This window comes from Sapajus apella, unplaced genomic scaffold (genome assembly GCF_009761245.1).
Source record: "Sapajus apella isolate SASKATOON/1434 unplaced genomic scaffold, GSC_monkey_1.0 scaffold67, whole genome shotgun sequence".
Lineage (NCBI taxonomy): Eukaryota > Metazoa > Chordata > Mammalia > Primates > Cebidae > Sapajus > Sapajus apella.
In genome coordinates, this window is record NW_022437007.1 from 888121 (window position 1) to 912403 (window position 24283).

The 24283-nt window shown below is 34.6% G+C and overlaps 1 protein-coding gene across 5 annotated transcripts in view; it reads left to right on the forward strand.

The window, feature by feature from the left end:
- The window catches only part of MARCHF1 (membrane associated ring-CH-type finger 1), a 917917-nt gene that overhangs the window by 403339 nt on the left and 490295 nt on the right, over window positions 1-24283 (forward strand). For 3 of the 5 annotated variants that reach the window (XM_032248639.1, XM_032248650.1, XM_032248640.1), the window contains exon 3: window positions 23315-23523. In XM_032248639.1, coding sequence (XP_032104530.1) covers window positions 23425-23523 — 99 coding nt within the window. In that variant the 5' untranslated portion in view covers window positions 23315-23424. Of the gene's footprint in view, window positions 1-7149; window positions 7162-22885; window positions 23077-23314; window positions 23524-24283 lie in introns of those variants that run through there. The other 2 variants (XM_032248643.1, XM_032248642.1) reach the window with 2 other exon arrangements.

The window sequence follows — 24283 nt, forward strand, 5'->3', positions numbered from 1 at the left end:
ACTTAATTGTGATGGAATAGCTTTTTGATGTGCTGTTGTCGGTTTGCCAGTATTTTATTGAAAATTTTTAAGTCTATGTTCGTTATGGATAATGGCCTGACGTTTCCTTTTCTTGTTGAGTCTCTGCTGGGTTTTGATATAAGGATGATGTTGGTCTCATAAAATGATTTGGGGAAGATTCCTTCTTTTTGGATTGTTTGGAATAGTTTCAGAAGGAGTGGTACCGGCTCCTCTTTGTATGTCTGGTAGAATTCGGCTGTGAACCCATCTGGAGCTGGCCTTTTTTTGGGTGGTAGGCTCTTAATTGCTGCCTCAACTTCAGCCCTTGTTATTGGTCTATTCAGGGTTTTGACTTCTTCCTGGTTTAGGCTTGAGAGGGTGCAAGTGTCCAGGAATTTATCCATTTCTTCCAGGTTTGCTGGTTTATGTGCATAGAGTTGTTTGTAGTAATCTCTGATGGTAGTTTGTATTTCTGTGGAATCTGTGGTGATATCCCCTTTATCGTTTTTTTATTGTATCTATTTGATTATTCTCTCTTTTCTATTAATCTGGCTAGAGGCCTGTCTATTTTGTTGATCTTTAAAAAAAAAACACTCCTGGATTTATTGATTTTTTTGAAGGGTTTTTTGTGTCTCTATCTCCTTCAGTTCTGCTCTGATCTTAGTTATTTCTTGTCTTCTGCTGGCGTCTGAGATTTTTGATATTGCTCCTCTAGCTCTTTCAATTTTGACAGTAGGATGTCGATTTTAGATCTTTCCTTGCTTCTGATGTGGGAATTTATTGCTATAAATTTTTCTCTAGACACTGTTTTAAATATGTCAAGAGATTTTGGTATGTTGTGTCTTGATTATTGTTGGTTTCAAGGAACATCTTTATTTCTGCCTTCATTTCATTGTCTATCTAGTTAACATTCAAGTGCCAATTGTTCAGTTTTCATGAAGTTGTGTGGTTCTGAGTTAGTTTCTGAATTCTGAGTTCTAATTTGATTGCACTGTGGTCTGAGAGACTGTTTGTTATGATTTCCATTCTTCTACATTTGCTGAGGAATGTTTTACTTCTAATTATGTGGTCGATTTTATAATAGATGTGATATGGTGCTGAGAAGATTGTATATTCTGTGGATTTGGGGTGGAGAGTTCTGTAAATGTCTGTTAGGTTTGCTTGGTCCAGGTCTGAGTTCAAGTCCTGGATATCCTTGTTAATTTTCTGTCTCATTGATCTGTCTAACATTGACAGTGGAGTGTTAAAGTCTTCTCCCACTATTATTGTGTGGGAGTCTAAGTCTCTTTGTAAGTCATTAAGAACTTGCTTTATGTATCCAGGTGCTCCTGTTTTGAGTGCACATGTATTTAAGATCATTAGCTCTTCTTGTTGCATTGATCCTTTTACCATTATGTAATGCCCTTCTTTGTCTCTTTTGATCTTTGTTGGTTTAAAGTCTATTTTATCAGAGACTAGGATTACAACCCGTGTTTTTTGTTTGTTTGTTTGTTTGTTTGTTTGTTTTCTCTCTCTCTCCATTCGCTTGGTAGGTCTTCCTCCACCCCTTTATTTTGAGCCTTTGTGTATCCTGGCATGTGAGATGGGTTTCCTGGATACAGCGCACTGATGCGTTTTGACTTTTTATCCAATTTGACAGTCTTTGTCTTTTGATTGGAGCATTTAGCCCATTTACATTTAAGGTTAATATTGTTATGTGTGAATTTGATCCTGCCATTTTGATGCTAACTGGTTGTTTTACCCATTTGTTGATGAAGTTTCTTCATTGTGTCAAGGCTCTTTACCATTTGGTACGTTTTTGGAGTGGCTGGTACTGGTTGTTCCTAACTATGTTTAGTACTTCTTTCAGGAGCTCTTGTAAAGGAAGCCTGATGTTGATTAAATCTCTGAGCAATTGCTTGTTCATAAAGTATTTTGTTTTTCCTTCACTTATGAAGCTTAGTTTGGCTGGATATGAAATTCTAGTTTGGAAGTTCTTTTCTTTAAGGATGTTGAATATTGGCCCCCACTCTCTTCTAGCTTATGGGGTTTCTGCAGAGAGATCCACCGTGAGTCTGATGGGCTTCCCTTTGTGGGTAACCTGACCTTCCTCTCTGGCTGCCTTTAGCTTTTTTTTCTTCATTTCAACACTGGTGAATCTGATGATTTTATGTGCCTTGGGATTTCTCTTCTTGGTGAAAATCTTTGTGGTGTTCTCTATATTTCCTGGACTTGAATGTTGGCCTGACTTGCTAGGTTGGGGAAGTTTTCCTGGATAATATCCTGAAGAGTGTTTTCCAGCTTGGATTCATTCTCTCTGTCACATTCAGGTACACCTATCAAACGTAGATTAGGTCTTTTCACATAATTCCATATTTCTTTGAGGCTTTGTTCATTTTTTTTTTACTCTTTTTTCTCTGACCTTGCCTTCTCATCTTATTTCATTGAGTTGATCTTTAATCTCTGATATCCTTTCTTCTGCTTGGTTGATTCAGCTATTGAAACTTGAGTATGCTTCACAAAGTTCTTGTGTTGTGTTTTTCAGCTCCATCAATTCATTTAAATTCCTCTCTAAGGTGTTTATTCTCATTAGCATTTCATCAAAACTTTTTTCAAGGTTCTTAGTTTCTTTGCATTTATTTAGAACACGATCTTTTAGCTCAGAGAAGTTTGTTATTACTCACCTTCTGAACCCTGTTTCTGTCAATGCATCAGACTCATTCTCCATCCAACCTTGTTCCCTTGCTGGTGAGGATTTGTGATCCTTTGGAGGAGGAGAGGCATTCTGGTTTTGGGTATTTTCATCCTTTTTTGTACTGGTTTCATCCGATCTTTGTGGATTTATCTCCCTGTAGTCTTTGTAATTGGTGACTTACAGATGGGGTCTCTGAGTGAATGCCCTTTTTTTGCTGATGAAGTTATTTCTTTCTGTTTCTTAGTTTTCCTTGTAACAGTCAGGCCCCCCTCCTATGGGACTGCTGGAAGTCTACTCCAGGCCCTGCTTGCCTGGCCATCAACTGCAGTGGCTGTAGAACAGTAAGGGTTGCTGCCACTTTCTTCTTCTTTTATTATTATCTCAGAAGGATACCTTAGCTCTCCTTTATGAGGTGTCTCTTTGGTTATATGGGGGTCAGGGAGATGCTTGAGGAGACAGTCTGTCCCTTATAGGAGTTGAAGTGCTGAGCTGTGAGCTCTGTTTTTCTCTTCAGAGCTGCTGGGCAGGTATGTTTAATTCTGCTGCAGCAGAACTCATAACCACCTTTTATTCCCAGGTGCCCTGTCCTGGGAAGATAGGGCTTTATTTATATGTTCCTGTCATTCTGCTGCGTTTTTTCAGAGATAACCTGCTCAGCGAGGAGGTAGCCTAGTCACAGCCTGCCAGCAGAGGTGTTGTTGAGCTGCCGTGGGCTCTGCCCAGCTGCTGTGTGAACTTCCTTGCAGCTTTGTTTATAGGGTTATAGTTAGAACTGCCTTGGTAATGGCAGTCTGCCTCAGTAATGGCAGACTGTTACTTTGTAATGGTGGACTGCCTTGGTAATGGCAGATGCCCTTCCCCTACAGAGCTGGACCATCCCAGGTCCAGCTGTGTTTGCAGTGAAACTCTCAATCCAGAGAGTTTCAGATTGCTGGTCTTTGTAGGGGTGGGACCAGCCAAGCCAGACCACCTGGCTCCCTGTTTCAGTCCCGTTTTCTTCAGCTGAATGGGCAACTCTGTCTCCCAGGCATTCCAGTTGCCAGTTGAAATGGTGCCCAGATTTGTGTGAATTTTTGTGTGGAGATCCACTGCGCCAGCTGAAATGGCTGCACTGGAGACTCCTGGTGCTTTTCCGCCCCAGAATCTCCTGGTCTGTTGGCAGTAAAAATTCATTTGGAAATGCGGTGATCACTCACCCTCTGCATTTTCGCTGAGAACTGCAATCCAGAGCTGTTCCTATTCGGCCATCTTATGGAAGTATGTTGCTAAATTTTTAGGAGTTTGTCTATTTTCTGAGTTCTTCTTGTTATTGATTTCTAGTTTTATTCCATTGTAGTCAGAAAAGATACTTGATATGATTTCTACTTTTTTATATTTGTTTAGACTTTGTATTTTGACCCAAGACATGGTATATTCTGGAAATTGATTCATGTAATGATGAAAATAATATTCTGCAGCAGTTGGGTGAAATGTTCTGTAAATGCCAGTTAGGTCTATTTGATCTCGTATGTATTTTTATCCTACTGTTTCTCTTTTTATTTTCTGTCTCAATGACTTGTCCACTATGAGAATGTGGTGTTAAAGTTACCTACTATTATTGTTTTGCATTCTATTTCTCCCTTTATATCTGTTCATATTTATATACTTTGACCTTCTGTATTGAGTGCACACCTGTTTATGATTGTTATATTGTTTTTTTGATTATGATTATGTAATGACCTTATTCTTCTCTTTTTATAAACTTAGATTTGTAGTCTGTTTTATCTGCTACTACTATAAATAATTCTGCTCTTTATTGGTTTCCAGTTGCATGGAATATCTTTTATCACTCCTTGACTTTCAGCCTATATGTGTCTTTATAGGTAAAATGTGTTTCTTGAATAAAGCATGTCACTGGGTCCTGGTTTTTAAAATCCACTCAGCCACTGTATGCCTTTTAATAGGAGAATTGAGACTGTTTACATTCAGAATTATTTTTGATAAGTGAGGACTTACTCCTGCCAGTTTGTTGCCTGTTTTCTGGCTGTTTTGAGACTCTACTTTTCTTCCTTCTTACTGTCTTCCTTTGTGAATAAGCAATTTTTTTTTCTTACAGTAGAGTTACTTTGTTGCTTTATTTTTAGTGAATCTATTATAAGTTTTTGTGCTGCGGTTACCAAAAGGTTTACAAAAATAATTATATAGATGTAACAAGTTATTTTAAATAGATGACAACTTATTCACATCACAAGTAGAAACCAGGGCAAAAAAAACACCAAAAATTCTACATGTTAACCTTATCTCCTCCACATTTTGACTTTTATTTGTCTCAACTTACATGTTTTTATATTACCTATCTCTTTACTTGTTTCTATAGCTATTATTGTTTTTTATATATTTGCTTATGTGCTTCGTCCTAGAATTCTGAGTGGATTTCACACCGTAATTACATTAACAGTATATTGTGGGATTGTCTGAGTGCTTAATTTTACCTGTGGGTTTTTTTTTTGTTTGTTTGTTTGTTTGTTTTATGTTTTTGTTTTGAGACAGAGTCTCACTCTGTCACCCAGGCTGGAGTGCAGTGGTGGGATCTTGGAACTCACTGCAACCTCTGCCTCCTGGGTTCAAGCCATTCTCCTGCCTCAGCCTCCTGGGTAGTTGGGATTACAGGTACGCACCACCACACCTGGCTAGTTTTTGTATTTTTAGTAGAGATTGGTTTTCTCAATGTTGTTCAGTCTGGTCTCAAACTCCTGACCTCATGATTCACCTGCTATGGCTTCCCAAATTGCTGGGATTATAGGCATGGGCCACTGCACCCAGCCTACCTGTAGATTTTATACCTTGAAAACTTTTATTTTTGCATGTTCATGTTTATTTATTTTTTTTCAGATTTAAGAGCTCCCTCTATTATTTATTGTAAGATGGGAATAGTGGTGGAGAATTATCTCAGCTTTTCTTTGTTTGTGAAAGATTGTATCTCTCATTTCTATTTGAATAATAATTTTGCTGAATACATAGTATTCTTGAAAAGTGTTTCTTTTTCTTTGTCTACTGTGAAAATGTTCCACTCCTTCTTGACCTGTATGGTTTTTCTTGAGAGGTTTGTTGCCAGACAAATTGGAGCTCATTTAATTTGATTCACTTCTTTTCTCTTACTGCTTTTAGAACCCTCTCTTTGTCCAAATTTAAGAGTTTTATTGTTATATACTTTGTGGTAGTCTTTTTGAATTGAATATGCTTGGGGTTCTTAGGCCTTTCTGTATCTGTATATTTACATCTTTCTCAATATTTGGATAGTTTTCTCTTATTATTTCTTTGAATAAACTTTGTACATTTTGCACATGTTCAGCTCCCTCTTGAACACCAATTAAATTTATTATTTTGAGGTAATTTTCTATATCTTGTAGGCCATCTTCATTCTTTTTCATTTTTTTTTTAATTTTTCTCCTCTGTGTAATTTCACATAGCCAGTCTTCGAACTCATTAATCATTTTCTCTCCTTGTCCACTCTGCTGTTGAGAGCCTCTAATGAATTCTTCAGTGCAGCAAATGTCTATTTTAGTTCCAAGATTTCTGTTGGATTTTTAAAATTATTATTTCAATTTTTGTCAAATTCCTCTGATAAATTTATGAATTGCTTTACTGTGTTATCTTTGGAGATCACTGAGTTTTCTTAAATCTACTATATTGAATTCTTTTTCAAAGAGCTTACAACTTATTGCCTCATTAGGGTCAGTCACTGGATTTTTGCTTATCCTATTGTGGAGGTCATTGTTCTGTGTTTTTTTGTTGTTTCTTGTGGGTGTGCATCTATGTCTTTCCTTTGAATTATTAGTAATTTATTCTAGTTTTCTATTATTAGCTTGTTTTGGCTTTCATTGGCTATATTTGCTTGGGAAATCTTTATTGCTTGGTCATTGTCTCCTTTTTGGCTCTAGGTGATTCCTTAGATAGGACTGCTGCCTGTTTCAAATGGGAAAGGTCTCAAATGGATTATACCAGCAGTATGGTAAGGCTCGCTAGGTGTTTATGTCCAATGGCCCTGTGAAATGTAACTCCTGCATTGTGGTGCTGCTAAATAGCCACTCTTGTTTATTATCTTCTTTGGCTAAGTTACAGATGATTGTTTCCAGGCCTGGGGATTATAGTCCCACTTCCTCTATTTTTCTCTACCTGTCCTCAGGAATATTTTTCCTTTCAGACAGTTATGAATTTTCCCATGGGTTAAAGCAGGGACAGGTCTCCTGCAAGGGCACCAAGGTGCTACAGGAGCTAATTAACCATCTCAATCTCATTTTCTCTAGTATAGAAGCCATAAGTTGGGGGAAGATTTTCATACACTTGTTGCCAAGCAGAGTTGCAGGGAGGGGCATTGTAAATGTGGAAGTCCAGTTATCCCACCATCTGCTCAGAGTTTGTTCATTTCTCTGTGGCCCTGGGATCTGTTTTATTCTTATATTTGAGTTCTGGTTTGCTGCTGGTGAAAACCTTGGTGCTGTATATTTGTTTTTGTTTTGGCAGGGGGAGTGAAACTAGCTTTCTTCTACACTGCTATTTTAAAACTAGAAGTAGTCTGTTGTCCTATCTGTTGGAAAGTTTTAAGTTACTAAAAGTATTTTAGTAATTTCAATTACTAAGGAAAGTATTAAATTACTAAAAACAGGACTACTCACACTTTCTTTTCATCATGTTTCAGTTTTCTTATACGTTTTGACGGAATTTAAACATTTTACCTAATTTTTCAATTTTAATGATATAAAATTCATCATAATATTTTAAAATTATCCCTGTATTTGTTAAATATATAGTAATATTTTCTCTTTTGTCTTTGTTATTGGTAACATAAAGTATTTTTCTTTTTCTTTTGATTTATTTATCTTTTCAAAGACTCAGCTTCTGGTTTTACTAATTTTCTGTATTATTTGCTTTTTCTAATTTACCAATACTCCCTATTTGATTATTTCTTTCTTTTATTTATGTTTTATTTAATGAGCTCTACTTTTATTGCTGCTTAAATATAATATCATTACTTTTAGACCTTTGAGTTTCTCTTTTGTAAATTACTTAGACCGTTCTGCTTCTCTTTCATAAATTATGAGAATCATAATTTCTTTGTGAGCATTAATAAGTACACCTCACCAATTTTGATGTGCTTTCATTTATTTTTATTCATTTCCCAATGTTTTCTAATTGTCTTTGAGATTTCATCTCTGGCTCAGTGGCTTTACTAAAAAACATTATTTGACTTGCAATTGTGGGGGTGATATTTCAGATTTTCTTGTTAGTGATTTCTGATTTTATTCTGTTATGACCAGAAAATATATACTTGATTATTTTGGCTCTTCATGGTTTTTTTTTATTGTCCAGGTTATAATCTATTTTTGTTAACGCTTTATGTTCATTTGAAAAAATAATTTCTATTCTGCAGTCATTGGGTGCAGATGGTCGACAGTATTATTATGGATTATCCTTATTTCTGCTTTTTCCATCAATTCCAGAAAGTTGTTTTGAAATTGCAAACTATCACTGTAGAGTTGTTTACATTTACTTTCAGATTTATACTTTTTTGTTGTATTTATTTAGGATTTCTATTATGAATACGATTTATGTTTTTATGTCTTCCAATAAATTATTATTTTTATGCACTTGTATTTTAGTTTAAGTTCTTGGATACATGTGCAGAACGTGCAGGTTTGTTACATAGGTAAACGTGTGCCATGGTGGTTTTCTACACCAATCAAACCTACACATAGGTTTTAAGCCCTGCATGTATTAGCTATTTATCCTGATGTTCTCTCTCCCGGCAACCCTCGACAGGCCCTGGTGTGTGTTGTTCCCTTCCCTGTATCCATGTGTTTTCACAGTTCAGCTCCCAACTATGAGTGAAAACATGCCGTGTTTGGTTTTCTGTTCCTGTGTTAGTTTGCTGAGAATAATAGCTTCCAGCTCCATCCATGTCTCTGCAAAGGGCCTGATCTTCCTTTTTATGGCTGCACAGTATTCCACGGTGTTTATGTACCACATTTTCTTTATCTAGTCTATCATTGTTGGGCATTTGGGTTGATTCCGTGTCTTTGCTATTGTGAATAGTGCTGCAGTAAACATACACATGTATGTATCTTTATAATTGAATGATTTATGTTTCTTTCTTTATATACCTAGTAATGGGATTGTTGGATCAAACAGTATTTCTGGCTCTAAATCCTTGGGGAATTACCACACTGCCTTCCACAATGGTTGACCTAATTTACATTCCTACCAGCAGTGTAAAAGTGTTCTTAGTTCTCCACAGCCTCACCAGCATCTGTTGTTCCTTGACTTCTTAATAATTGCCATTCTGACTGATGTGAGATGGTATCTCATTAATTTAACATAATGACATGTGTATCTTTTTTTCTACTATTTGTTTTTTTTGAATCTTAGTTTGTTTTGAATAGTGTTTACATGGTATTTCTGTTTAAAGAATTTTACATTTTACTTATCTGTGTACTTACATTTGAAGTACTTTTTTGTTAACTACATATCCTTTACTTATACAATCTGACAATTTCTGCCTTGAATTAGTGTGTTTATACTGTTTACATTTAATATAAATTAAGACTTTTGGTATGAAATCTAGTATCCTGTCGTATATTTTACTTCTTCTTTTTGTTTTTGTTCTTTTTTTCCCACTTCTTTATGTCTTATTCTGGATTATATTTAGAACTTAGTTGTATCATCATCTTTGGCTTATTAAAAATACCTATGTAATTTTTTATGGTGATTTCCATTATTAAAATATTAATATTTAACTGATTGCCCCCTGTCTTTATACCTTTTTGCACAGATAGCATACATCATACTATTTTACACCTAAGACCTTTACATTGGGATTTTTTTCTTATTCCTCCTCTCATTCTTTATCTTTTCCTTCTGCCTGAATAATTTCCTTTAACATGTTTTGTAGTTCAGGAATATTAACATAAATTTTCTATTATTACATGTGTTGATATAGCTAATGTTGCTTTCATTTATGAGGAATGTTTTCATTCACGTTTAATTCATACCTGACAGTTTTTTTTCTTTCCGGTGAACTAAAGATAAGTTGGTAAGATTCTTATTTTTCCTCTCTTCTATGAAACAGGCCTTTTGCTCACCAGCATTATTATTTTCTCACCAGTATTAATTTAAAGCATTATTTAAGATTTTCTTTTAGTTAAATGTTTTCAGAAATTTAAATTTGGTATATCTGTATCTGGATTTTCTTTATGTTTCTTAAGTTTGGGATTTGATGAGATTCTTGGATCAGTGGATTTAATAATCATAAATTTTAGAAAATTTCCAAACACTCATTTTTTTAATGTATTTTCCTATTTCTTCCACTCTTTGTTCTACTTCTTGTACTCCAGTTATATGTGTGTTTTAACTTCTGGCTGTATTTTCAAGTTCACTTATCTTTTTCTGTAACATCTAATTTGATTTTACATGTATATAGTGAATTTTTATTTCAAATATTGTATTTTTAATATCAAAATTTCCATGTTATTTTCTATATTTTGCATTTATTTTTCCTTTTATTGATTTTTAAGCTAATTTTTAATGTAATAGGTGTTATATTAGCGTGTCTGCTAATTTAATCACCTCTATTTTGGGGCTTTGTGACATCACATACTTTAATCATGATTAAGTTCAGGGTTACCTTTTCTTCTTTTTTATATGTTTAGTTATGTTTTATTCAATGCCAGATATTGTGAATATTCTATTCTTGAGAATCTGGATTTTGTTATCTTCCCTTATAAAATGTAAGTTGCTTTGGTAAACAGTTTACTTGAGGTTTAATGTCTTCCTTTAGAGGCTTGCTCTAATCTTTATTTAGGAAGGGTCTGGAAGATAACTTATTATAAGGTATGAATGTTCTGGGATCTCTGCTGAATATCTTATGATTCTATAAGTTATCTACTCTCTCATTTGCCAAAATTTGAAGCCTGTGTAAACTCTGAGATTTGTTTGGTCTGAAGCTCTCAAGTAGTTATTCTTTTCCTTCTTTATTTGTGGAGTTTCTCTTCATAACCATGCAAATGAGTGTGTAGCCAAAGACTCAAGGAGACGAGACAGTTATATGGATTTCAGGAGCTTTCTCTCTATAGCTCCTTTCTCTCTGGTTCTTTGCTATGTAAGTCCCAGCCATCTCTACTACTCTCCACCTTAATCTTCAGCTCTTTAATGAAACAGACAACCAGGCACTGCTTTTGTACTCTTTCTCTGCAACACGGGCAAGTAATTGCCTCCAGGCAGAAAGCTAGAAAGTTGTAGGAATTACCTTCTTGTTTCCCCTTTCAGAAATCATGTGTCTGTGCTGCCTATTGTCCAATACCTAAAAACATTTGTTTAATATAATTTGTCTAATTTTATAGTAGTTTATAGCTGTGAAAAAAGCCTCAGACAAAAGAGAAATAAATCTCCCAAGCTTCATTTTTAACTTCCTATTGTTTCCTTTCCTGTGCTATTTATCTTGTCTCTTGTATTATTACCTGATTTTATGATTTCCGTTCTATTCCTAGGTGTTTGTAAGCTAACATTTTTGAGCGCCTAGTATGAGTCATGATGTGTCTATGTGCTTTATACTTACCTGATCTAATCTAGCCACACAGTTTTAAATTACTGATTTATAGGCCACAAGTGAAGTTACTAAATATTTTTGTAGTAATTATTTTCATACAGACAGTATCTAACAGCAAATTGTTGCCCCTATTTGGAATTAATTTAAAGGGTAAATTATATATTATCACTTTTTAAAAATTTCTTATTCATTTGTTAATAGTAGCTACTTTTAGAAAAATGGTCCTTGGATAATTGCAGTCTTTCTTAATGACTAATTAAACATCACTAGATAATTAAAAAATTCTAAACAGAGGTCTATGTTTTCATTGCTTTATCAGAAACAGCAGTAACCATTGTTTCTATTCCGTGTAATAGTAAACATTATTAGGTGGTTAAAAGAAAAACTGTCAAATTTAAAATTATGTGAAATATTCACAATAGGGTAATAATTCAGAATTTATTCTATTTTCAAACCAAGTATAGATACTCTCCATTGTATGGAATAAGTACTTCTTAGTACTCTGCTCAAGGGTTCCTTCTTTAATGTAACCTCCACAGTGACTAAAAAAAAGTATGTTCTATCTAATTCAGTAATTGTATCAGCAAATATTCTAGCCCAAATAATTCATTTTATTCTTTTTAAGGATCTTAAAGTTTTGCAGTTTCTCAGTCTCTCTCTTGTTCTTCCTCTTTCTCTAAATCTTTCTCTTTCCTTATGCATTTGTATTTACTTAATATTGTATTGAATTTTCCATCCAAAACCTACAAAGATTTTAGTGTAGTAAATTAATACTGTTTTCTGGCATCCCTGGCAACTGCCATCTGTGAAGACTTTCAAGGAATAATGTCTCGCTGAACACTTACCTTTTTATTTCAATATATCATAATATAACCTAAAATATTATTTAGAATCTCTGTTTCATTTATTTTTTTTCAATCATTTTAAAGTAATTTCTTAGGTTTTTGACCTATTAGTACTCTATTGACTACATATTCTTGGGAAAATGGCCAAGTAGTATAGGAACTTGTGATAGGTATACTAATTTTGTCCACTTCTGTGAAACCAAAAACATTACTATAGAGTGCATTGATCTGGGTGTTATTGTTATTAATACCAGAAGAACATTCTAATAATACCGCACACATTGTCCGCTTGCCTTTGTGGCAGACTTGAAGGACAGCATAATCCGGGATCAATCTGATTACCACCTCACAGAATTAATATATTTGATCTGCATTCTATACATCACGATTCTTTATTAACATGTTATTAAGTTGTTTGGTATCAGACAGAGTTCAATGTAATCTTATATCAGTCATTCATTTATTATATGTGGGACCTTGGGCAAGTTATGTAACTCTCAGAGCTTCAGTTTCCTTCTCCGTTAAATGGAGATGATAATCGTGCCTAGGAAGATTGTGTTGGGGAACAAATTAAATAATATATATGCATGTAGAATGCTTAAAACATTATTTGGTAGATAGGAGTTGGCTCAATAATAGCAATTACTGTTGACATTATTTTCTTCAATATAATAATTCAGATTTATAATGATACCCAGCTACTGCAACTCTCCAATTATGAAAAATTGCATCTTTTAAACTACAGTTTTGATGTGGGTTATGTGGCTTTTTTATAGCTTTTATTTTTTGAAAAATATTATTTGATGTGTCTCTATATTTAGTCAACTAGTAGAAATAATTCTCTTTACATAAAAGATATTCAGTTTTACTGTATTTGAATACAGTAAAGTGTGTCAAGAAAATTACTCCATTGTTATTTTTAAAATATTTAATATCCATCTTTTTTTGCAAAATAAGTACTTTTAAAAGGATCAATCCTTTTAATAGGTAATTTTAAGCTTCAAATATGAGTGCTTAACTATTAATTAGCACATATTCTTTGACAAGCCATGTCCCAAGGAGTTTACGTGTATTATTTTTATATTTTTCTGTTTTTTATTAAATTTATTTTTAATTGGCCAAAACAGTATATATTTATAAAGTACTACATGTTTTGAAATATATAGACATTGGGTAATGGCTAATGAGAGATCAACTCACATCTTTTAGTATGGTAATTATCAAAAAGATGAAGGGTAGCACATGTTGGAGAAGATGTACAGAAAAGGGAATGCTTGTATACTGTTGCTGGGAATGTAAATTAGTACAGCATAGGAAAAACAGGATGGATGGTTCTTAAAATTTTTAAAATATAATTACCATATGATCTAGCAATCTGACTATTTGCTATATATCCAAAAGAAACGAAATCACTATGACTAAGAGATATCTGCATTTGCATGTTTATTATAGCACTATTCACAATAGTTAAGTTATGGAATCAGCCTAAGTGTCCATCAGTAGATAGATAAAATGTGGTAAATATAGGCAATGGAATGATGATTCAACCTTTAAAAGAAGAAAAAAATCCTGTCGCTTGCAACATCACAGATAAAGCTGGAGAACATTAAGATAAATAATGCATAATCTCAATTGTATGTGAAACCTATCAAAGTTGAACTCACAGAATTAGAGAGTAGAATGATGGTTACCAAGGGTAGGAGGGTAAAGTTGTGTAGATGTTGGTCAAAGGATATAAAATTTTAGTTACAGAGAAGAGATCTATTTTGTACACAATGGTGACTGTAGTTAATAACAATATGTTGAATTCTTGAAAATTGCTAGGAGAGTAGATTTTAAGTTTCCTTACAACAGAAAAGATAAGTATACGAGGTAATGAATATGCTAATTAGCTCAATAGCCGTTATCTCATTTATTTAATCAAAATATTAACATAGTACTCCTGTGCTAATATTAACATGAGTATTAATGCTATTTATATAAAAGAATATGAAAACACCAGAACTTTACTGCTTTAGAATATTGACAGATCTACATGATTATTAATATTGTTCAAAGCTTTTAAAACCCTGAATGACTTTTACAGTGCTCTAATTTATGAGATTTTAGAGGCTTACTATAGATAAAGAACAGTCTATAAAAATGATGTAATATCTGATAAATCTTCCGAGATATACTTCCTATCAAGTAGTCATAACGGTACTTTTAAATATTCAATAGCTTATTTTCAAATATTATATTTTAAAATTTATTTTATGCCCTCTCGCCTTCTTATTTTTTTCTCTATGAAATTTTATTAGGATAATAAAATAATTTGCAGTACCTATATTAAGAATCTCTTTTGTTGCTTATATCTCTTTTTACACATTTTGCAGGTAGAATCTACGTGTGTGTGTGTGTGTGTGTGTGTGTGTATTTAAGGCATCACTTTAAATCATAGATAACAAATGTGTAATGGACAATTAAATAGTAACTAGACCAGTATACCTTACATTTCTTTGGCACAAGCTGATGATTTAAGTCTTCTTCTGTGATTAGATTGGACACCTATTATCTCCTTTACTTTTTTCTTCAGTGTTTCTACTTTTCTTTATGGTAAACCATCAATAGCAGCATACTCCCTCTCTATATTTATGGAATTCTCTTTAGTAAAATATATTACCTTACAAGGGTTCTCTATATAAGGAACCATTTCTTTACAAGAAGCAACCTATGTACAAAGAATAAATACAATGTCTAATGTCACAGAAACCCCAAATTAAAGGATACTTCAGAAATAATTGAATCCAGCCTTTAAAAAGATTTTTGAATTAATTTATTAATTGTTCCAATATGTGGTCATGTATCTCCTGCTTGAACATTAAAGTTTGGTACTACAAGAGTAGCCCTTGTTTATTTTCACAGAGCTCAAATTGTCATAATTATCTTTCTTATACTGACTCGGATGGGCCTCTAACTGTTGGATTGTGTTCAAGATTTAGGAAATATATGTTCCAGTGTTTCAAAATACACCTGGATTAACATTTGCGTTTGTTCATTTACCACCTGCTCCCATACTGGTTTTTAGCCTTAGACTGTTCCTTCAAGCCCCCTGTAACCGCATGTAGGGTAACACTTATAAAATTCAAACTCTGGTACATAATCTTCATTCTCAGTCTATTCTGAGGCTTTGCTTTTCTCTGCTGTTGACCCTCACTACATCATCCTCTGTCTTCTCTATCTTGGCTGTTTCCCTAGGATTTGATGCCCATTGGTATCAACTGAGTGTTATGCAGAGGGTTAACCATAACAATGAATCAATGGACTTGTCTGTGGAAGTGCTTTAGTTTCCTAGCACTGTTATAACAAAGTACCAAAAACTGTGTGGCTTAAAAAATAGATATATATTGTCATGTTTCTGAAGGCTAGAAGTCCAGATCAAAGTGTTGGCACAGCTGTGTTCGCTCTGAAACTACTAGGGAGCATCTTTCAGGACCTAGCTTCTGGTAGTTCCTTGGTTTGTGGCAGAGTAACTCCAGTCTTCACATGGTGTTCTCCTTGTGTGAATGTATGTTAGTTAAATCTCCCAATTTAACAAATACTCTACTAACTTTTACATTTGACTGAGAAGAGTTCTGGGTGAAATACTATAGATATATGTAGACCTAATAAGAGCATTCTGAATTGAAGATAGTCTCTATAGGAACTGGTGGAGTAGGCTGATGCTGTTTTTGGGTTGAATCAGATTTGTCTAAAAATATATGAATGCATATCTATGAATAACTCATGAAAATAAATATTTCTATGGTCAACTAATGACATCTTTATTCTTCCAAGAACACAAATAATGACATTTTGGCTATGCCCGTATACCAGGACAATTGTTTTAACCAAGTTTCCTAAGTCTGCTGATTGTTTTGGTATTTTAGGTATATGGCATACCCAGCAGCAGAAAACACATAATATAATTTTATAGTAATAGTTATTTCATTATGAAAATCTGCCAGATATAGAAAGTAGAATATGTAGATTGACTTTCTGAATTTTGACCCATTATTTCTTTTAGCACTTTCCAAGTTACTAATTATAAAAAAATTGTCATAAATGCCACTTATTCTGAAAATGGTAACATTAATAATGTTAGGTTAATGATACCTGACATTTTTCATAATCAGTGGGCGATGAGAATAAAAATATGATTAAAAAAACACTGGTCAGCCTTTAAATTTAATTATTCCTTGAATAATAAAAAATTGGATCTTTGAGATATAAAAAACTTAGTAAAATATAGTTTCCAAAGAGGCTATACATGTAATTCAGAATTATATTATAAAATATATTCCTTTCAGAAGTACTCCCAGTAGTAAAAAGTAAATAAATAACATGTAAATAAATGTATTGATTACATTGTTGGTTTTTACTGAAAACATTCCTAAGCTTTATACTCATCAAATTGGGTCAGAAATTGATGAAAGAGCAGGTGTCTCTGGATCAGGAGATTATTCTACATTGTTTCTGCCATCTACTAGCCTTCCTTGATGTCAAAACACTAAGTCTCCCAGGACTTAATCTGGCTGTCAAATGGTAGGGTGCTTTATAATTTGCCTTTGCAATATAAAATTCCATGATGCCGTTTTCCCCTTAAACTGAATAAAGACTTGTGAGATTGTGAAGTACATATTTGGTCTTTGACCTCTTTCCCAGCATGCAGCTCCTGAAATCTTTCGAATTGCCAAAGTGATGTATTTTTTGTATTCTGGATTGACTGATAGTTGGCAGCCGGTAGGTAGCTTCAGGATAAAGGCTGGTCACTGAGAGAGACCGAGCAGGATTATAGGGTGTTGCAACTTTTATCCCAATCCCAGCCTCCAAGGAGGAGAGAGAGGCTGAATGTTAAATTGATTACATTAGCCAATGGTTTAATCAATCATATTATAAAAACCCAAAATGACTGGATACAGAGAGCTTATGGATGGCTGAATATGTGGAAGTTCCTGGGTGGGGAGGGACATATAAGATCGGCACCCCTTCTCAAATGCTTTGCCCTATGCATCTCTTCATCTGTATCCTCTGTAACAAACCCATAAAGCTGAATATTTCCTTGAGTTCTGTGAGCCGCTCCAGCAAACTCATTGAACCTAAGGAGGGAGTTGTGGGAACCCCAATTTGAAGTCAGAAGTTCCAGGAACCTGGATTTATGACTAGTGTCTGAAAGTGGGGTGATGGTGTGGTGAGACTGAGCCCTGAACTTGTGGGGTCTGATAGTATCTCCAGGTAAAACCAAATTTGGGTAACACCCAATTGGTGTCTGCTACAGAATTGCTTGTTTGTTTGGTATGTGGGGGGAAAAAAACCCCACAAATCTGGTCACAGAAGTCTTCCGTGTAAAGTAGAAAAGCACAGTTTCAGGGTGTTTTTCCTTGGAAAACTAGTGAGAGACTTCCTTATAAGGAATAAAAATAATATTTGAGCAGATACGTGTATCTCTACATCTAGACAAACTTTAGGAATTCAATATAATGTCATATGTGGGCGGGGTGTGTGTGTGTGTGTACACACGTGCGCACACGCTTTGCTTGATTAGGAATGTTAGGGCCAAGTCTCCTTTGCTTGAATCTTAATATCATACAGGAGCACTTTGTTAAATTTAGTTTTTAATTCTCTGATGCATTAAGTCAGAATTTTGACACTTATAAGAGGAAACTATTACTTCCTTCTTTAAGTCATGAAATGGCTTAGAGAATTTGTGCCACTAGGCTTGAGAATACCAGGTTTATGAGGCCCTAGAGATACAGTGAAGTTCCAGAATATGGAAGGGGAAGGAGCCTCATAGCCATGTGTGAGATGCCTCCCCCAACACACACACAGATACACAGACACACACAGACAGACACACACACACACACACACACACACACACACACACACACACTTTTTCTCTCTCATTCTTCAGGGATAAAAGTGGGCAGGTCCGGAAGCAGTTAAAGACCTTCTGCCATGATTCCAGTTCCTCTTTTTGGGATGATTGCTTTACATTTTCTGAAGATAAGTGAAGAGGTACATATTGGCTCTCTGAAACAGTTTTTTCTATTTTGCTCCTTGTTCAGCCAGATATACTAATATTTTGAAAGCTATTTTCTGATGCTATTCTTTTGTCATGAGCATGATATAAATCATATAAACTAGTAAAACTGACTCTTTAGGGCATGCTGTAATTACCACACACATTATGTGATTGTGGTGATTGTTATCGATTCTCCAAAAGGCTGAAATGGATGTCTTGGCTATGTTGTAATCTGCATCAACTTCAGAAAATATATGTGGCTAAAATTAGGCAAAACAATTTCCAGAGAATGGAATCAAAGAACTTAAGAATTCATCTGATCTATTATATTGTCTTTGATATTGAAGACTGATCATCTAGTTACTTCTGAAAGGTCTTCAGAGACAGACTACTCACATTAAAATGATTTTGTAATTGCAGAAGATACTTGCACATACTAAATGCAACCACAATTGGATTCCAATAATCAAACAAAACCCATAAAAAACATACAAGCATTTGAGAAATGCTTTATTATATTGTAGATTTTTTAATAAACATATGACCAGAAATTTTAATTATTTTCCATTTTATATTCCCTCTCATTATTTCTACTAACCTTGTTTGGCTAGCTTGTGTTATTCTCTAACTCTTCTATTAATACATAAGTGTATGCTTCAGAATTTCCCTAGTAACAATACCTTTAAATTCAGGTTCCTTCTCCTGCTCCTTTACAAGATAACATAAATTATTTGTGTCATGATAGCTTATCTATATTATCTATATATCTTATTCTTCTTGATAATATTTGACAGTGGCCATTTAACACCCTTTGCAATGATGCATTGAAAACCCATTCAATCCAGGTTTCCTCCTTTCACCAGGGATTTGTAATGAAATACCATTTTTCTACCTCAGTATACCTTGTTTATATTTTCAGAAATAACTTAAAATGCTTGTCTTTATTACTTCTCTGTCTTGTATCAATGCATTTATAATTTTATAAATATAAAATATAATTTCATATTTTATAATTAATATAATTTTATGTGGCTTATAGACTTTTTCTTTCTGTCACGTCTGGGCCCTGGTTTCTTTCCTCTGTCCTTTAAAGTGGTGATCCTAATAATATATACATCCTAAACCAATTAATAATCTTAAAGAAAATTTCTATACTGTCCTGAATTTTTATATACCAATTTCACACCATCTCTATGCCTTGAAATGATTTTATCACCTTATATCTACCAAGCCCAATAGATACCCCAATTCCTCCTTAAGACTTTAACTGTGTATTTAGATCTAATATTATTCATTGTTGCTCAAACCTCCTTTGATATTTACTTTCAGTATTCTGTATTATCTTTCAAATGTTAATTGCCATATGCTGCATGTTTTTTAAATTGACTTACCTCCTTAAATCTTATTTCCCTAATGACACAACAAATTCTTTGACTACAGGTATTTCACCCCATAATTTTATATATTACCTGCTGCCCATTAATTCCTAGCATGGTTTAGAAAACACAGAAGATGCTTAATAAATGTTTATTGAATTGAATTATCAGTCTGTCCATTTAATGTGTTAGCAGATGTTTACTTGGTTCCTTGTCTTGGCCTAACACTGGATTTCCTTTCTTGATAAATTGCATTCAAAATAAATGCTTTAGAGGCCTATTTTTTTGTTGTTGTTGTTGCAGCTGGCAAAGATTGAGGTGGTCTTCTGCTACCAGATATGCATATTTTGCTTTGTTTACCTTTTAAACTAGAGACGAACTAGGCCACTGAGAATAAGGAACAGCACCAAATCAGAATCTCTTGGGGAAAACTGAGGTCTGAGTATTAGAGTTAATAGCTAAAATTGCCAAATTTTGGAGCCCGAGGCAGGAATGACGAACCTGTTCCCAGAGCCAAGAGCTGGAAGCCAGAATGTGGAAACAAAACAGATATAATTTAGTCATGTGTATGGAATAAGTATTCAGTGAAGAGTGAATATTCCAGGTTGATTTCAATAGTAATTATAGTCTATGATTTCCACAAAAATCAAGTTTAAAAATCTGGATCATGTAATGTGATCGCAAATGGAGATGGAGATGAGTTGAATGCCTCCTGAATCCACGATCATTCTGGCCAGTACCTATCAGTGCTCAGTTGCTGGGTCCATTGCTCTTTGTGACTCCACAGGGTTTAATTACTGCACAAGATGGACTGTGCTCCCATAGGAGGAATGCATTCCACAACACTTTTCTTAGTTTTGCATTGTTACGTAATGAGTCACCCCAGAGAGTTCTGGTTGTTTCTAATTGGCAGAGAATTATGGAAGCTGCTTGAGGAAAGGTATTAGGTAACTGCAAGACATTGACATTAGCTGATGTGTATTCGGTGTTCCAAGGCAGCAAACTATTAGAATCCACAAAGTATTAAAAGCACATTTTTCCCCCGATACGGTTGGAAATTTTAAAACTTCAATTTGTGGCAATACCTAATACAATGTTAGATAAATATTTATTAAACTGACCGAGTATTAATTTTTCTTAAGTTATTGCTAAAACATTTGCTTAAAAAGATGTAACAAACCTCTTCTTGTTTACTATATAAAATACTCTAAGAAATAAATACGCTTTTCCAGAAATTCAATTTATATTTTAAATTTCAGGATAAAAGAAAGCTAATTGAAATAACTCAACCACATAAATTAACTCGAAATTCAAATCTGATTTCTGAAAAATCTCATAGCAAACAAAGGATAACCTCATATCCATAATGAGGTAAAGGATTAAGACAGCCATTTAGTGAATTCAAGCTAAAAATCTTCTTTCCCATAGCTTTAATGAATATTTTTAGCAAAAGTACTGAAGTCTGAATTTATCTGGAAAGCTGCCTTGGCTTTTCAGGGAAATTTTCATGGACATAAACAGGGAAAATATTACTTCTCTAAAGAGCTTCATAATTTAAATTTTAATATTTGTCACACACTATTAAATTTACAGATTTCTATTTCCAGCATTCTCTTAATTAAGAAGTCCTTCTAGATAGAGGGATTAAAAATTATTAAAGTAAGGAACTTCCTTCCTCACACTTACAGGTCACAAATGTGATCATTAAGCTACAGAAAATTTAAGAATTATTAGTTTTAGCTGTAGACATGGCGTTTTTGGCAGAGGCTGGCTTTTTAGTCCTTTAATTCAAGCTCCTGTATGTCACAAATACATACTGTAAGCTTAAGCATGATGATGAACAAATGCTAGGTTTGAGGAAACTTTTTTTTTCTTTTTTTTTACTATTCTAAAGCAAGAATTTTGTCTCTATATGAACTTTAATGAGCTTATTGTGCTGAGGTTATTTTCCTGATACTTTGGAAGTGTTCCCAAAATTGTATCAGAAACATCTGTAGTTAAAAAAAAAAAATTGTCTATTTTGTAACTGTAACCTTCTTGTCTTCACCGCTGCCTTCCTGAAAATGTGTCTATAATAAACTACATCTCAGGCATCTATGTATTATGATTATGTCTCTCGTAGCATAAGACCACCTCAATCTTTGCCAGCTGCAACAAAAAAAATAGGCCTCCGAAGCATGTATTTTGATTGCAATTAATCAAGAAAGGAAATCCAGTGTTAGGCCAAGACAAAGAACCAAGTAAAATCTCCCCAGATGAGCTAGGTGGATGATGAGGGTGAGAACCATGGGCAGGTGGCTAATTTAGGTTGAAATGAACATGTATTTGGACCAAACTTGTAAATACACTGAAGTTTTTATTTTAGGGTGAATATTTAAATTGAAGATGTTAATTCAATCTTTACATATATTGTTGTTGGCTTCATTGCCAACAACATTACCTGTCTTTTTCCACATTTTATCTCCATTCTGAGTTTAAACAAATTATAATGTCATAATGGAAATTGTATTATGTTTGTATAATACAAAAATAGGAAGAGATGAATTACAGTTAGAAATCACTTTGAAGATCTCTGTGATTAGAAAAAAATTCTAACTTATAAGCAGTTCTTGAGTATATAAAAGCAAGGAATTTTCTGAATTATGCTTCATTTAGGGCAAACAAACACAGCAGTGGAAGATCTGATTAGTTCACAATATCCAGAAAACATACAATGTATGTATCAACACAAAGAAAATTCTGTCCTTTTAAAGACAAGAGTGCCAAACACCCTAAAAAAGAGGAAATAATCATGAGGGAAAGTTATTTTTACAAAGTTAATGTATTTTAAAAATTCACCTCACCAAGAAAGTAGAATGTTTTAAGAGGAATGTTTTTTTTTTTTTTTTTTAGTTTAAAAAGCAGAAGTCCTGATTAACACTTCTTCCAAATTGTATAACTATTGAGAGGACAGTAATAGTAAAGTTTGTTTCCTTTCTGGGAAAGCAAGGAGAAGCTACTATTGATTCTAACATATATTTCAGGGAGCACAGACGGTGCAATGAAGCTGAAATGAGTAGTATAGAGCTCTATGCTTCAGACTAACTGACGCCTTCTGACTCCTGTTGCTGATGTTTTAGTAGGGAAGGTGCAGTGAATAGTTAACCCTCTTTACAACCATCCAGAAAAAGACATCTGCAATTGCTCCAGGTCTCTCTCTCTCTCTGTCTCCCTCTCAACACCTCATTCTATCTCATTTGATGCTCTTCACTTCGAGGCAGATCCTTTGACCTAAGCAGATTATTATAGATGCATGAAGGACACAGCCAGCTAGCCACGCTTCTCAAGGAAGAGATTTGGCTCCAAATAGGACACTAAGCTTTCAGCCGTCTGCTTATTTACCTAGTCAGCAAGATACGGTGTCTCTGGGTGCTTAGTGGACTACTGGGGAATCAGAGGAGAAACAAAAGCAGAAGTGACAGCCGCTGCAAATGCGGGAGTCTGTGCCATTAAAGGAAGCAGTTGCTAATAAGGGCCTGTGAGACCTAGGTTTCCTTGGTTTCCATGACAGTTATTAGGTACCATAGAAATTGAATTGTCTCCCACAATGCTCTTAGGGGAGAGGGGTGCTCCAGTGACAAAGCAGTGCAATTATGACTTGAGGTAAATCGTCCTTTGGAGAATTCAGTACTCCCTGGATTATTTGCTCTTGCATTTCTTTTAAACTCCCCTTTCAATGTGTTTGACATTTTGACCAGAAGACCCTGGCCTCTGCTGCACAGTGTCTCAAACACTATTTTTCCCCTTTTTGTTTAGACCTGAGCTTGGCAAAACAAGGATATGAACAATTGTGCAGGTGGGCTACTCAGGGCGAGTGAAGAGTTAAGGCATCCAATCAAGGATTGGCCACCTGCAGCCCTGCCAATATGCCCCTCCACCAGATTTCTGTAATCCCAGCGCGGGAGACTGCCAGCAATGGGAGAAGTTCAATGGGCAGAAACAAAGAGAAGAACAAGGAAGTCGAGGTAAGAGGAGGTTTAATTTAACAAAATCGGAGAGCCAAGCCACTATTGCCAACACTGCTCTCTGCACCATGGGACGTGGCAAGGGCTTCAGAGCAGCTGGATCCCGCTCTCAGTGTGTAACAGTAGATTGGAAGAGAATTCCTTGTAACTGACTGGGACATATTAAACTTCACCTCTATTTTGTGAATGAAGAGAGGAACCAAATTCATAAGGTCACTCATTACTTGGTAGATGGAAACGTTTGCTGCTTTCTCTAAACAATCTACAGAGTCACATTTGACTTTTATGGCTTGTGGGTTACAACCAGCTGTTCTGGGTTGGCTCTGGAGTTGCTGCGGTACATTTTCACACAGTGGAAATGGTGATGCTTGCTAATTTTGCTCACTGCTCATTAAGCTAGGATGTTTGAAAATAACTTTCTTAACAAAGAAACAGAGAAGCCAGTTATGACATTGAATATATAACATGAATTAGTGCCTCGTAGGATCAATTGCTCTTCATTCATTGGCAGTGCATGGTTGTGTATGACTGTTGTTTGATATCTGTACATTTATATTTTGTTCTTCATGAGAAAAGGCATTGTTTGAAACTTCACACAGGTTATAATTTTCAACTTCTTATGTTGAGCTTTTATTTTGCAGGGAAATTTAGCAGCAGTTGTTGTAAGTTAAACTGCTTGAAAGATCAGATGCTGGAAACTTCAAAGGTTTTTAAGAAAGGGATTGAACTGAACATACTCAAGAATATTAAGTGGAAATGT